The 15,500-nt window shown below is 37.3% G+C and overlaps 1 protein-coding gene across 1 annotated transcript; it reads right to left on the bottom strand.

Annotated features, from left to right (window-relative positions):
• Window positions 1–909: 909 nt before the first annotated feature.
• On the bottom strand, window positions 910–4,510 carry LOC127421139 (hairy/enhancer-of-split related with YRPW motif protein 1-like). The gene is made up of 5 exons (XM_051663932.1): window positions 4,308–4,510; window positions 3,946–4,021; window positions 3,757–3,840; window positions 3,570–3,651; window positions 910–2,679 (listed from the first exon to the last, which is right to left on the bottom strand). Exons 1-5 carry the CDS (start codon window positions 4,391–4,393, stop codon window positions 2,036–2,038), a joined length of 972 nt encoding a protein of 323 aa, XP_051519892.1. The 5' UTR covers window positions 4,394–4,510; the 3' UTR covers window positions 910–2,035.
• Between the last annotated feature and the right edge of the window lie 10,990 nt (window positions 4,511–15,500).

Raw genomic sequence — 15,500 nt, 5'->3', positions numbered from 1 at the left:
GAGGAAAAGCATTGAAGTTCTCGTCCTTGGGTATGTAATCGCTTTTTCAAATTTTCCAATTGGACTGTTCTTTCCTTTTAAATACTTTCCTAAAACTTTTGTTCGGCGGATGATTGACTGATGAGAGGTGGTGCTTCGCTGCTGTCTGGGATGCATCAAATGCGTCCGCATCAAATGTGTCCACATCAAATGCGATGTGGTTTTTGACTACCTCTGTATGTGATTTTTTTGATTCAATCACAAAACATTTAGCACCCCGTTTACATCTATATTTAGCGCTGACCATTTGCGATCAGATCATTCGAAATGCGTCTTATTACCAGCTGTAAACAGGGTCTAAAATGACTGCAGCCAGAGCTTGGGAATGCTATAGAATGGCTTTCGGCGGAAGTCCCACCCACAATAGTTTCCCCAGTAAGACCCCCAGGAAAAAGGTGGATACTGTACATAGAGAGGCCACAGAGAGGCCCCTGGGCTGTGTTTGATATGCGTTCAAAACACACGCATACATGCACTGGTTTAAGCCTGTAGAAATCTCTATGGCATGAAAAGAACTATTCATCACCAATGCATTAAAGCATGTGTAATGTAAGACATATTTATGTATTGGCTATGCACCTGTGAGAAGGGACTGCCTGGAAAATGTCAAACACACCAACAATTCCAGACGATAAAAATGTATGAATACTGATTAATGGATTTCAGATTTTATACTTACCTTTTAAAATCTTGCTGAATTAGCTGACAGTGAATAAAGTCAGCAAAATGAAGTGTTGATTTTAATACACAACCAAAATGTTTACATTTTTTTAAACTAGTCTATGTGATTGTTTATGTTGCAGTCTCTATGTAGTCTTTTTGATAATGCTACAAATGGAAATGCAAAAAGAGTACACAAATACAGGGATATCAGCTACACGTATCATTTTATTACTGGGAAGTCACACAGGTTAGTGAGGGACAGGCACAGTACCACACCATCTCTTCCTTTACTATCTATTCCCCTAGTCTTACTGGAGATATTTGATTTGCCAGTGCAAATTTCCCTATTACAATACAAAAATGATCTGATTTTCCAAAACACTCGTCAAGTACAGTTCACACAGGAAGAGAGAGATGATTTGGGGCAAGGATGAGTGAACGTGTGCGTGAATGCACAAATCTGTTATTCACTAACCTAGTGCCTTTCATTATAGTTAAATTAGTGCAGTTCTGAGAGATTGTCACTTGTGGATAAAGTATCAGATGGAGGTAGGACAGTGGTCCCTCCAGGCCAACAGCAAATTCATGACATTTCAAACAAATAAACATGGCACAAACATTGCAGGTCACTGACCAAAATTACTTAAAATCTTTATAAAAAATAAAGTACTTTTTTTTCATGAAGTTCATCTGAGACAGGTTCTGTTGCATAGGTTTCATGTGTAAGCAGAGGGAAAGTTGCAAAACATCAGTGTCACAAAACTTGATTTCATAGTTGCGCAATATCATGGGGATGCTGAATCTTTTTTTTTTTTTTTGCAAATAATTATCAAAAGAAATAATCTTTCTCTGTCTGAAGGTATTTTACAATATCTTGCCATAAACAAAATGATTTACTATCTTCTAGAAAAGATTTAGGATGCATATTGATATTTTATGTGATCAAAGAGCTTTCAAAACCTTCTAATTATATTTAAAATAATTAAATGAACATATTCTCTCTCTGTTTTGCTCTCTTTCTCTCTCTCTCTCTCTTTACTTCAATAGCAAGGTAAGGCAGGTACCTGCCTCATACCTTGCACATCTTAGGGACAAAAGAACTAGACTGGAACTGATAGGCGAGAACCTGGCCATCTGCAGAACCCATCACTGATCAACATGAGACTGTTTTAAAAGACAAGTACATCAGTTCTGCTTTAGCCTTTTCCATTTTTATAGAGAGAAAGTCTTCCATCTCCATCTCTTCCAAATAGTCAGATATTACAGAAAATGACAAGTAATTTCTAACTGACTGTGTGTCCAGAGAGTTCAGAATCTAATGTTTCTGTAGAGTTCAGAAGGCCCCTATTTCCATGCTCCAAGGCCTGTAGGGCTTCCCCAGGCTGCTGGAGGGAGCTGCAGGGGCCAGTGAACTCGGGGACAGCAGAGGAAAAGCGCTCAGCGGAAAGGGAAATGCTGATAGGCTAGAAAGTGACGTCAGGTGGGGAGGAGAAAGCTTGGATGCAGACGGTGGTGTGAGTCCAGGGGGCAGGGAGTTACTGGGCGGCACCCTGAGTGGCACGGTCTGCCCTGCCTCGGTGATCACTGTGCCAGTCAGCCTGCTTGGGGCGTGCGCCTCTGTAGAGGATGCAGATGGAGATGAGGAGGATGGGGATGAAGAATTCGAGGATGGAGGGCTGCTGGTGCTGCGTGGGAGTGGCGACCCCTGCTGGTGCTGCTGCTGTTGTTGCAGGTGAAGGTGGTGAGACAAATGGCCAGGAGGTGTTCCGAATGCAGATCCCCACGCCAAGTGACCCAGACCAGAGTGAGCTTCTCTCTGGGATGCATAACTGTTCAGGTGGGATACCAAGCGGATACGGAGGGGGTCAGTGTTTTCCAGTCCCTCAATGATACTAAGGTAACGTGCTGTCTCCGCCAGACACTCACGGAAACCCAGCCCACGGTAATCCATGGCCAGCGCATGAGCATCAAAATAACCTGTAAAAGAGAGGGAGAGTTGTTTAGTGATGTTATCTTATGATGATTATAGCTCATGAAAAGACTGCACTATTGTGAAGTCAAGGGATCATGCTGGGAGTGGCTGAGAATGAAACTGAATTGGCACGAGATAAGCAACGAGAGATTAAAAGAAAGTTTACACGTCTGGTTTGTCCTGTTTCAGTTGTGTAGGGATTAATTAATTCCAGTTTGGAAATTCCCTAAACAGATTCCCAAACATGAGATGATCTCTTAATGCAAAGTTAAATCCAACCACAAACTTTGCAAGATTTTAAATGAGAAGTTTTGGTGGTACTTTATAAGAACTTTCATTATTCATTATAGTGCAGACAGACAGACAGGCAGGCAGGCAGGCAGACAGACAATCAATACAGTGTATTGTTATTTTAATTCTCATTAATCCAAGTTATTATAAAGTGTTACCCTAGGTTTTATATTCTCTTTAAACGATGGCTAATGGACTCCTTCAGTTTTAAACAATGCCCACCAACATCTACTCAGTTAACTTACATAAAACAAGACTTGTACATGGAAAACTAATATAAGCATTATATTTTTATGCTGTTTAGGCAGAGGCGAACTGGCTCCCCATTTGAGCCTGGTCTCAAGGTCATTTTTCTCCATTAACCAACATCTTATGGAGTTTTGTGTTCCTTGCCACAGTCGCCTTTGGCTTGCTCACTGGGGGCCTAAAGATAATCATTTTCAAAGCATGATTTTCAATTGTGTTATTCATTTAAACCACACAATGAAGACTTTAAGACATCACAGCATCATTTTCTGTTACCGCATAATTTTATGTAAAGCTGTTTTGAAAAGATGTGTGCTGTGAAAAGTGCGATACAAATAAAATGGACTTGACTCCTTACCTTTTCCTCCAGCAGTGTGGAGCATCTTTAAATGGTCCACAGTCATCTGCAAAATCTCAGCTTTTTCTAGTTTGGCAGAGCCCTGAGAACGAGAACACATATATTGATCAGTACATGGTAAATGGCATATAATGATGCTGATACATGAAGAGTGAGATGTGAGTCAGGTGCAGTGATTAAGATTCACCTGTTTCTCAAAGGCACTGGGCACCAGTCTGCGCAGCTCAGACAGACTGTTGTTTATTCTGTCTCTACGGCGTTTCTCAATGATCTGTTGAAAGCGAGAGTGAAATCATCATTAAAAGGACAAGGAGAGTTATTTTGCATTTTAATTCGCTTGTAGTTTCTCGGGTTTTACATACAGAAATGCACTTACCCCTCTGCGACGTTTCCTCGCTTGCACTTGAGAGGTTGTGGATGGAGATATTGATCCAAGAGGAGAATTCACACCACTTAAATGACGAAAAAAAAAGATCACAAATAAGATATCTATTCTTTGAAGCAGTGTTTATTATCTTGAACAACATCAAGAGGAAACACAGAGTTTTTCAGTTGTTTTCAGTGGCATTATTCCACGTATTTTTGTCGACAGAACAGTTATCTGATAATATAACATTGAGCGTAGATCAAATATACTGTCCACATATTATATTGTACATGCCTATTTATCCTTATTCTTGTATCCTTACTCGAACACTAGCCTAAATTAAGAAGACACCAAATAAATAAATAACTTACGTGTTTTCATCTGCGCTCTCCTTCTCCACTTCAATATTCTCATCCAGTTCGCTGTCTGAAGAGCTAAAATCGTGAATTCTCTTCATTTTTCCGACAATCTATAAGCGCGTATCCTCGAGCGTGCGTTTTCTCTTCGTTCGTCTGTCAAGTGAGCCAGAAGTTCATCCGTATGAACCATCAAGCTTTCCCACGGTATCATTTCAACGCAAGAGCTCGCCAAGAGAGGCGGGGCTGGGCACGTAGATAGCCAATTAGCGAACACATCCGAGTTTGAGTGGCAGGTCGGTTGCCTGCGTCCCACTTTAACCCCGCCCCTCTTCTTAAATACATTAAACAACAGACCGTGAGTGTGGAGCTCCGCCCCCGGGTTCCGCCGGCGCTTGTGTTATCTCGCGCAGCTGAAAGGAGTGGCTGGCCGGCTGTCAGCACGCGCGAGCCGTGGGAAAGTTTCTTAGCTGAACGCTGATAACCAATCAGGGGCGACTGCTGTCTCCGGCGCTGGAATGAATGGGGCAATTGGTTGGGGCGACGGGCGGTCTGCGAGTGAGCGTGTGAACCTGTAATCTAATACTATGGAGTTAGAATTGTTTCTAATTTAGAGACAAATTGACAGAGATTCACAAATATAAGGTTGGTTCACAAATAAATTAAATTAGGTCCACAAATAAATGTAAGGAGTTTCACAAAAATGAAATGTATTCGCAAATGAAAAGAATGAGATTTACAAATATATGTTAGGAGTTTCACAAATAAATAAAATGAGATTTGCAAAAAAAAAAAAAAAAAAAAAAAAAAAAAAATATATATATATATATATATATATATATATATATATATATATATATATATATATATATACACACACACAAATATATTATTTAACTCACAAACACAACTCTGTCCAGCATTCATTTTTTATGAATCGCTTGCTGTGCATTTGTGACTTCAGAAACATTTCTTGCGCGTGACCAGAGTCACAGCGCTCTCATGAGCATGGAATCAAGCACATACAGATAAGCTCCAAGGTCACTGTGACTCTGGTCCCACCCTGATAGTAAAATGAAGCATGATTGGTTGAAGATAGAACGTGCTACGATTAGTCTGAGTAATGTGGCCGGCGTTATCTGATTGGTTTGAGTGGATGATGGGTGGAGTCCACCTATTTGTGGATTGTCCACAGCTCTCGTGCAAGAAATGTTTCAGAATTCACAAATGTGTGCTGCCATCCACAAATGCACAGCAAGTGATTCACCAATGAATGCTGGACAGAGTTGTGTTTGTGAGTTAAAAATTATATTTGTAAATATTTGTTTTATTTGCAAATCTAATTTTATTTATTTGTGAAATAACTTTATTTTTGTGAAACTCCTAACATATATTTGTAAATCTCATTCTTTTCATTTGTGAATTCATTTAATTTTTGTGAAACTCCTTACATTTATTTGTGGATCTCATTCAATTTATTTGTGAACCAAATTTATATTTGTGAATCTCTGTCAATTTGTCTCTAAATTAGAAACAATTCTAACTCCATATAATACTAACTCATCTGAAGGAGTACAGTGTGCGAGGAAGCCACTGAGTCTAAATGTACACCATGAAGATCCAGCATGTACCCTCTTGAGGGCATTCCCAAAGGTGCATTGCAATTAAAATGCACCAGTCACTTACTGTAAAATCCATTAACAACTGTGTATTTTTAAACAAAACGTACATAGCAAAAAAAAAAAAAAAAAAAAAAAAAAAAAAAAAGAAAAAACTGGGTTTCAACAAAACAGCTCGTAAAACAAATGGCATATTATTAGATTATTTAATAGAATTATTTATATGATTGTATAATATAATAAACAATCAGAATTACTTCAGAATATTAAATTAATATCAAAATACCAGGAGAAGGATATCAGGTAGTTCATGTGACATGTCAAGAAGTGTTTTATTTTTAAAACTTATATACTACATTTTTGTAAAAATTAATCTGTCACACTGTATGACTATTTATCCCCTTTTGCATTTGCGAGTCAATTTTGACCCGGTGGAATTTAAACTTCTAAAACATTCAATGGTTTTCATTAAAAAACATATTGTAACTCATTATTACCTTCTTAAGACATGGTTTAAATCAATGGAGTCTTATGGATTACTTTTATGCTGCCTTTATGTGCTTTTTGGAGCTTCAAAGTTGTGGCCACCATTCACTTGCATTGTATGGACCTACAGAGCTGAAATATTCTATTCTGAAATAACTATTCCTTTATCTATAGCCAAACCAGTGTGATACATGTGAAGATATATATATATATTTTTTCAAGATTTATATGAAATGTTATTTGAAAATAACATTATGTAAAATTTATATTAAAATCTAATGTGAGAATTACTAGTAATTTGAATGAGTTCCCTACAATATTAACTTTTAAATAATAACTTTTCAAAACAACTCAGAAGTCAAAATCAATCAAACAAACAAATTATTTTTCTAACTAAATAATATCAAATCAACTGTACATCACAACTATACAACATCAATACTTCTTTTCAACGTTTTTAAACAAAATGTATTCTGTTTACTTGCATGAACTGCCAATTGTTAATGTTTGATGCTGGTTCATCATCAGAGCAAAATGTGGACTTTTCCCTCTTTCAAGCCCTATTTAGCTTTAACTTTTTCTCTTCCCACACACCCTTTAGACAGTAGTTCATTTTTTGTGTGTGTGAGACTGTGTGTATAAGTGTGTGTAAGTGTTTTTAAACAAGATGCAGTCCCATCGGGAGACAAAAGTGTGTGTGATAGCATGGTAAAGAAGCTTAATACAAGTTTTTTCAAAAATATTTAATTCATTGATGTACAAAAATAATCTGCACAAAGTCATGTGTAAAAATTGACAAGAATTTGAAAAAAAAAAAAAAAAATGTCAAGAATATATTTATGTTAAGTGTGATAGTCCTGAAAAAGTCAGTTATTTTCTTATTTTATCTCACGTCAAAAATGACCCAAACGTAACAGGAGGGTTAAGTAAACGGCAAAATATATATATATATATATATATATATATATATATATATATATATATATATAAACTTAACATTGATTAAATGTGGTGCAAAAACATCTGAGGTATCTTATATACAGTATTCACTTTGCCTTTTAGATACAGTATATATACATTTAAACACAAAGTCTGATTTTGAAAACTTTCATATCTGTGTTATTTGTGAGCTACCATAATATATAGGCCTACAGTATTTAGTGCATGTTACATACAGTAGAAACACAACACAAAATATCAAAATTTATGCTAATGACATATGCTATTTGAAAGCAACTCTAACTTAGTAATGTTAAGTTCCAAGTAACTACTGAAAAAGAAACATATATCTTGTATTCTATGTATTTAGTTATCTCATCTTCATTAATTTTGAGAAATCTGTCATAACTACAAAAAAAAAAAAAAAAAGATACTTTAAATGTCATTCTGTCAGTCAACTAAGACAGCTGTGAGTGAGTGTGTGAGCCTGTGATCTAAATCACAGATTATTAAATAATTTACAGTATGTCATATATATGTCATATACATTCAACACTGGTACTAATAAGGGTGGGCAAGTAGTTGTCTCTTCATCAGGCCAACAGGGGGGTGTCAGAAGATTCTGGGGGGCAAAAGGTAAATCTACGGGGCCCCTTAGACCCCCCTTTAGGCCTTGCCATGTATATATGTCATACATTGAAGTAACCATCATATATTTACCCATTAACCTATTAAGTGAGACTGCAAAAGCACCAAGAAGACCAGAGTATCTCCTGCGTCTGGATCCTTATCAGCCAGTGCACATCATGCCTAATTGTCATTGGTACTGCATACATGAATGAGAATAAGCTCTTTGGCTGATTTCATGTTGTTATTGCTACCAGCCTCGGCTCGACAGTATGGATGAACTTCTTCATGTTTGGTGGGCAGAGAGAATGGGGTGGATGAAGAGCCATGGTGTATTGTTTGTGCACGCATGTGTGTGTTTGTATGTGCTTGGGGATGGGGGTGGCTCGTTTTGTCAACTCAAGTTTCCCACGCTGTTATTTTCTCCTGACGTTTGTCTTTGTTCTTGTGTCTCATCACATGTTGTGATAAGTGCTCCCTTTTGAAGGTGTGGGCCCACAAAACAACAGTATTTCCCCCCACAAAGCATGCCAGAGCCTCTTCTCATTCCAAGCTTGAGGTTTTTGCCTCTCTGAGTGGGTCTCCATGTCACCATGTTTTCATTTCAGACTCTTTATGTCCGTGCCAAGAAGTGTAGTCTACCCACACAAGGGGGTTTATAAAGGACACACTGCTTTTTGGGGGTTATGTCTCAGCTTATTTTGATGACCACAGCTCATTTATATCCTATAATGTTTCTATTGCATTAAATAAGGCAAAACCACCAAGCAAAGCAGCTTGTATTCCTTGTAATGTGCATGTTCTACAGCAGTGGGTCGCAGATTTGTTCTGAAGTGTCACAAACAGTAAGGAAAAACAATGTTAAATACGTTTAATAAAATGCAACTTACCATGTAATCGTACACAGAAAGGTAGGAGAAAACAGTTTACAGTACTCATCTACTCAAAGTAAAAAAAAAAAAAAAAAAAAAAAAAAAGACCAAAGGTCAAAGGTCCAATCAAACTCTACATTATTTTGCTGCAAATTCATCTGTTACTTGGTAAATTTTCCTATTCACCATATGCTATGTTAATCATGCAAAGTAAATTGTTGGTCTTATGCAGCATGGACACATTGATCAACATGATTTCTGATTTTTAAGACATTTTTGGCACTGTGTTGGGTTTCCACATGGTGTGCAATGTAAAATATGGGTCCTGAAGCAAACCCAGCTGAGAAAATCTCTTTAACCAGCCTAAGATGATTTAGAATGTCTCCTAGCATGATAACACCAAAAACAAAACAAAAAAGCATTGAATTTGCATGATGTTATCATGTACATCGATTCCACATGAGTCAATTAAGTTACATCAACATATATTTTCCTCTTGGTTTAGTTCATTAATTCTGTGCCAGAAAACATATTTTGTTCACACAATTTCAACATGGAATAAAGTTATTTTTAAATAACTTGATTAATTTCTTCAGTTTTACATAATATTTTAGTGTCACATTACTGAATTATCTAATAAGGTTATGCTAGTTAGCTAATGTTTAGCTAGCAATAGCATACATTAGCATCTTAACTGCTAAGTAGTAAATGCTCCATGAGTAAAACGACATACAGCATGTTGTTTGTGTACCCGTCCTCATAAGCAAAACTCCACTTTCCACCACAAAGGTACCTAGCCTAACAGAATCGGTTCTAAATTCCAGAAGAACAACATTAAACACTGTTATAGCTCCCCCTTTTCTCATCTTGCTCAAAAATAAATAAATAAATAACACTTAAATTCTTAAATGCTGGAAACTACAAATCCCCTGCCCAGTTTCATTTGTCAACCAAAAGTATTCATGTAGTCTCAAAACAAATAAGTAAACTTCCATTTAAAAATGTAAGTAGTTTGAAAGCAATGAAATTACGCTGGTTTAAGCTGATGTTTTTTCATCAGGGAAACCAGTTGAGAACCTATGATCTACAGTTACTGTATGTCGACTCATTTCGCAGTTGTATCCCTGCAGACTGTCTGGCAGTGAGGGCCACTGCTTCATGCTGTGTTGTGGCGTCCTGCGTCTTGCGCAGACAGATGTTCAGCTCCCTGGAACAATGTGTTAAACAATCCTGTCCTCCTCAGGAGGAGCATCAGGGGGACATGTTATTGTTTATAAATAGTGGTGCATTCAGTTCACATCGAAGAGGAAGAGTGGCTTTGTTCCTCTCACTGAGAGAGGAAGTAGAGCTTAATTCTCTCTCAGATACGAGTGACACCTTCATTGTGCCATATGTGCATGTTTGTGGGTGTGGGTCTGTATGTGTGTGTGTACACACACGCAGGCCCGTAGCAAGAAATTCTGGGCCCCATGAATATATATTGCTCTGAGCCCCTTAGCTATTAAAATAATACAGTTTTGAATTAGTTGTGGCCCCCCCTGGACTTTTGGGCCCCTAGAATCGTTACCACCTTTCACACTACTAGCTACGGCTCTGCACACACGGGTCCGGATTACACTCTCGTTCGAGTGGTAAAGATGTTTTTGAAGTTCCCCAACTGCTGGAGCTATTTAAAGAGATGGTTCACCCAAAAATGAAAATTCTGTCACCTGGCTGAATCATTTATCTGTATGTGAGAATTCACACTTATTTGAATGCACACAGGAAAAGCATGTGTTTGTTGCATATTTCTAACCTTATTTATGGAAAATAAATGACTTCAATGGTTTTATACTATATTATAATATCATAAACTGCAGTTTGTTTTAATTTTCCATTGGCATCATTTTTAATTTTGAAAAAAAGTAAGGCTATGTTCAGACTGCAGGCAAATCAGATTTTTTTCAAATCAGATCTTTTCAGGCAGACTGTCCGCACTATTAATTGCAAGTGATCAAATCAGATTTGTGCATTCAGACATAACCAACCTATCTGCATGGGTTGCTTTGGTAACAACGTAGACGTACCCACATGACAATGCTTTCAAACCAGATGCGAAAAAAATGCAGGTGCATCATCTCGCTCTCCAAATAAGCGCCCTGTCCAGTTGCGGTGCAGAACTCCTCCGTCGCACAAGCAAAACTCAGCGACGGAGGAGACTGGTAAATATTGTGATGTTCCGTGCTGCAGTCACCGATTTTTGACATCATCGTTGTGTGTCGCGTTAAGAGTGACGCAAAAGACCATTTGAAATCCGATTTGAGCAGCCAGAGCGTCCAGACTGAGACGCATTGAAAAAATCAGATTTCAATCGCATTTGAAACCACCTCCCGATGTGGTTTGAATCAGATTCGGAAAAATCAGATTTCATGTGGTTTTTTGCTGTCCAGACTATCAAAAACTCTATATTTCAAATACATTTCAAAAGTAACCCTCCCAACCTTGATAATAGTATACAGCAACAGCAGTATCACCCCCATTGTCTTCCCTAAGAATTGTAACTAGGCTACTTTATTATTAAACAAATCATTATTAATGGCTGTTAAATCCTGATGAGAGGTGTTTTTAAAATCATATAATTTTTAGGTGTCTGATGTAATATTGTTGACAGGTTTTCATAGATTTTGTAGTTAAAATGAGATTGATATTGGCTCAAGCTGTGATTGCACACAGGAGACACAGTTGCATGTAACTGGATGTTTTAAGTCGTGGGGTGACTCGAGGTGGGTGGTCATCCATATGAACACATGAGCCATGGGACTGTGGTCAGGGAGGAAAAGGGATCTCTGAACTCTCCTGCTTTCATCTCCTCCTGTCTGCATAATTAGTGGTGTGTGTGTATGTGGGTGTGAGTGTCCATAAGTTAGAAGTAGCAGAAGATTGTTAAATGCATCAAAGAAAGTTACAAATGTTGGCTTCAGTATGTAAATAAAAATAAGAGCAATGTCACAACATGTAATCCCATTGGAAAGATAATGGGAAGTCTCCTTAATATAGTTAATACTTCGGCTTGTTTTATTCTCATTTGGATAGAAGAATGAAAAAATGGCTGCTAAATAAATAAATATAAATAAATGAGATCTTTTTAATATCTTAATTGTGTCTTATAGACAGCCATGAGATTAAATGTAGAGCAAATGGAGCTTATGCTGAAGTCTTTTGAACAAGTTAAAAAATGTACAACTTTTACTTCCATGAAGAAAAAGAAATTAACCAACAAACAATGTAATTTTTTCTAAGTTTAACCCCTAACCCAAACCTAAACCTTTTCATAAAGTTTAACCCCTTAACCTTAAACCGAACTACGATTTTAATATGAAAATCACTTTTGTGGACCACGGAAAAAAGAAAAATGTGTGGATTGGAACGAGATGAGGGAAGTGTGTAACAGGTTATTGACACATCAGTCATTTATATTGCATAAATAAAAATGGAATGAGTAATTTGTTCACTGATGTTTCCTTTCTTAAAATAAAGTGTTGGATAGGAGGCAAACTAAAATTGAATGCCTATATTGTATCCATTTGAAATTCTGTTTGTTGATTGGTTGGTCTCTCTGGGAATAAAAGTCTTACAATCTCTTGTTTGCCATCTCGTATGCAAATTATTATGACTTAAGACTATGTTGGTTTCTGAGCTTTGAAAGACGACATCTTAGCAATAAAATTTTCCTGTGGGATATCTTTTAATCTAAGCTCCATTATTCTAAGCACAATTATTCATATAGAGTCTAGATGTCTGGAATTTTGTCTCAGCTGGATTTTCCTGAATGCCAAAAGTGTGTTCAAATAGACATTTTCAAACACACTTAACAATGTTTGCAGACACACACAGCCGCAAACACACAACCACAGTGCATGTCAGTTATGTAGTTTCTAATTTAATAAAGTTACCAATGATCAAAACATGCTAGTAATTGACTTTTGACCTGACAAAATGGCAGCATATTGGCCTTTGTGCAGGTAGCCTGGGAGAGCACCGGCCCGTGACCTGCGTAATGCATGGGGTCAGAGGGCAGGCTGTTTGACAGCAATATGACTTGGGATCTGTATGCCCCACCTGAGCCCATGAAATCAGTCTCTCAGGGCAGCAGACATAACAGGAAAAAGCCCCACACAGTGGACCGGCCCACGACCCGTCTCCGTCTGTCTGGAACCAGGGAGGGACTGAAATCTGAAAAGGGAAAGTATGGGAGTAATCACAGACTGAACAGAGAAGAAATGGTTTGCATTGAAGATTATTTTGGTGGAATGCTATACAATATGAGTGAATCTCATGAAATCTGTCAAGAACACGTACGTGACATATTTAACCTTAAAAAGAACAAAAAATAAATAAGAAATTACATTCTGTATAAAGAAAATTATACCTATTTAGATTAAGATAAAGAATAAAATCACATTAAGATTTTTTACATTGTAACTTTTTATCATGCAAATAAAGCAACCACCCCAAATTGTTATCATAATGCAAAAACAAACAAAAAAAATTATTCTCATTACTGTAATGCAAAGAAAATGTATTCTCAATACTGTATTTTCATTACTTCTTTGTCAGTGTATTTGTTGTACTGCCTTTAATTTATGCTGATTTAAATCAAATAAAAAATAATTGTCTTACAGTAATGAGATTCAAATGATCCAGATTCATTACGGTATTGAAAATGCAATTTTTTTTTTGCATTACGATATAAGAATTTTTAGAGGAATTGTGCTTAATTGCGGGCCCCAAAACTGTCGGGCCCCCTACTTGGGGGACCTTGGCCATTTTTCATCACCCCTCGGGTCCGCGGTCATTATTAGGTTTCTTTTGGTCGACCATTGCTGGCCTCCTCTCATGGCCCCTATATGGTAAATAGCAGCGTTATAAGCGGGAGTCAGTCACTCATTAAAAATAAACCCGGGAGGGTGACCATTTTTCAATAAAGGCTGGTTGCCTCTACATTATAGGCCTACTTTACTTGTTTGATTTTGGGGTAAAATGTGACATGGACATGTTTTTGTAATTGTAATGGTAATGTAATTGGACAGGTGCTGTCAATACACTCTATGCTTTCTCCAGATACACCCCTCAACAAACACACACACACACACACTCAAGGCTGCTTATTTAACAGTGCAAGTGTTTAACCTGATGTGTTTCAGTGATGTGGAGCTGTGAGCTTGATCACTGACAGCAGCTGGGTCACACTTGCCTCATAAATGTCATGGGGCTGTCAGCGATCAGAGACTAAGTGCTAGACATCTCAGATGCTCTGTGGTTTACTGTGCAGGGATCACAAGTAATGCAATCCTGCCTTTCTGATTGTGGTCTAGTTCAGCGGTATAGTAGTGTCTGAAGAGGTGGGCATACTGTGAATTTATGAAAGAAAAAAAAACATGCACCCGGTCTCTAAAATGTATATATGTATTTACATTTATATACAGTACATATGTAAAAGGTATAAGAAATATATTTTTTCCATAAAAAAAAAATTGCCTGTTTTAATCATAGTTATAAAAGTTTCTTGCTGGGATGGTGTACAGTACACTACTATGAACCATGTTATGGTAACTTGATGTTAAATATGTATTTAAATTAATAGGTCTCATTAATGTTACTTTCATTAGGCTTCTATGGAAATTGTTAATACTTTATAATATTCTAATTAATAAACTAATACATACATAATATGCAATAAACTGTTAAGCACTGTATAGATAATATGAGTGTAATGTTCACGTTAACACATTATCTTATTTATAGTGTGAAGAATTTACATGTTTCCATTGATCATCGTATAAATATTGGGGGGGGGGGGGGGGTACTTGCTTGTTTTGATTATTGGGGGGAGGTTACCTCTGTATTTAGATTTTTGGAGAAAAACATATTGTTTTTCTTTTGAAGTGACAAGGTAAAGTTAGACCCTTGGGGTAAGATGCATCCCCCCCACCCCCCCCACCCCACCTTCCCCTCGAGTTTAGGGTAGAAGTTTGTTTATGGTGTCATTATTATTCAATTTAATAATTAACTTATGGGATTATTGTTAAATACTTCCATGCATTAGATGTACACCGATCAGCCACAGCATTAAAACCACCTGCCTAATATTGTGTAGGTCCCCCTCATGCTGCCAAAACAGCACCAACCTGCATCTCAAAATAGCATTCTAAGATGATATTCTTCTCACCACAATTGTACAGAGTGGTTATCTGAGTTACCGTAGACTTTGTCAGTTCAAGTCAGTCTGGCCATTCTCTGTTGACCTCTCTCATCAACAAAGTGTTTCCGTCCACAGAACTGCTGCTCACTGGATGTCTTTTGTTTCTGGCACCATTCAGAGTAAATTCTAGAGCAGGAGTCGTCAACCTTTTTGACATGGAGTGCTATTTTTTATTTTCCTGGTCAATGGCTGTGCACATGTATGTGATTTTTCGAAGTTCGAGTCGATTTAAAAAAAAAAATTTAATCGTTTATGTTTCATTGCAAATGATATTATCAGCATAGCAGTTTGAGTGAAAATTTTGTGCAAAACCCAATGATTATGATATAATCATGATCCTGCATGTGAATTTTCACAGAGCATCTTAAGTGCTTTAATAAAAGAAAACCTGTCCTTATGTGCAAAATGAGTTAACACATTTAAT

The sequence above is a fragment of the Myxocyprinus asiaticus genome, chromosome 30, assembly GCF_019703515.2.
Source record: "Myxocyprinus asiaticus isolate MX2 ecotype Aquarium Trade chromosome 30, UBuf_Myxa_2, whole genome shotgun sequence".
In the NCBI taxonomy this organism is placed as follows: Eukaryota; Metazoa; Chordata; class Actinopteri; order Cypriniformes; family Catostomidae; genus Myxocyprinus; species Myxocyprinus asiaticus.
This window is presented reverse-complemented; position numbering and strand designations above follow the sequence as displayed.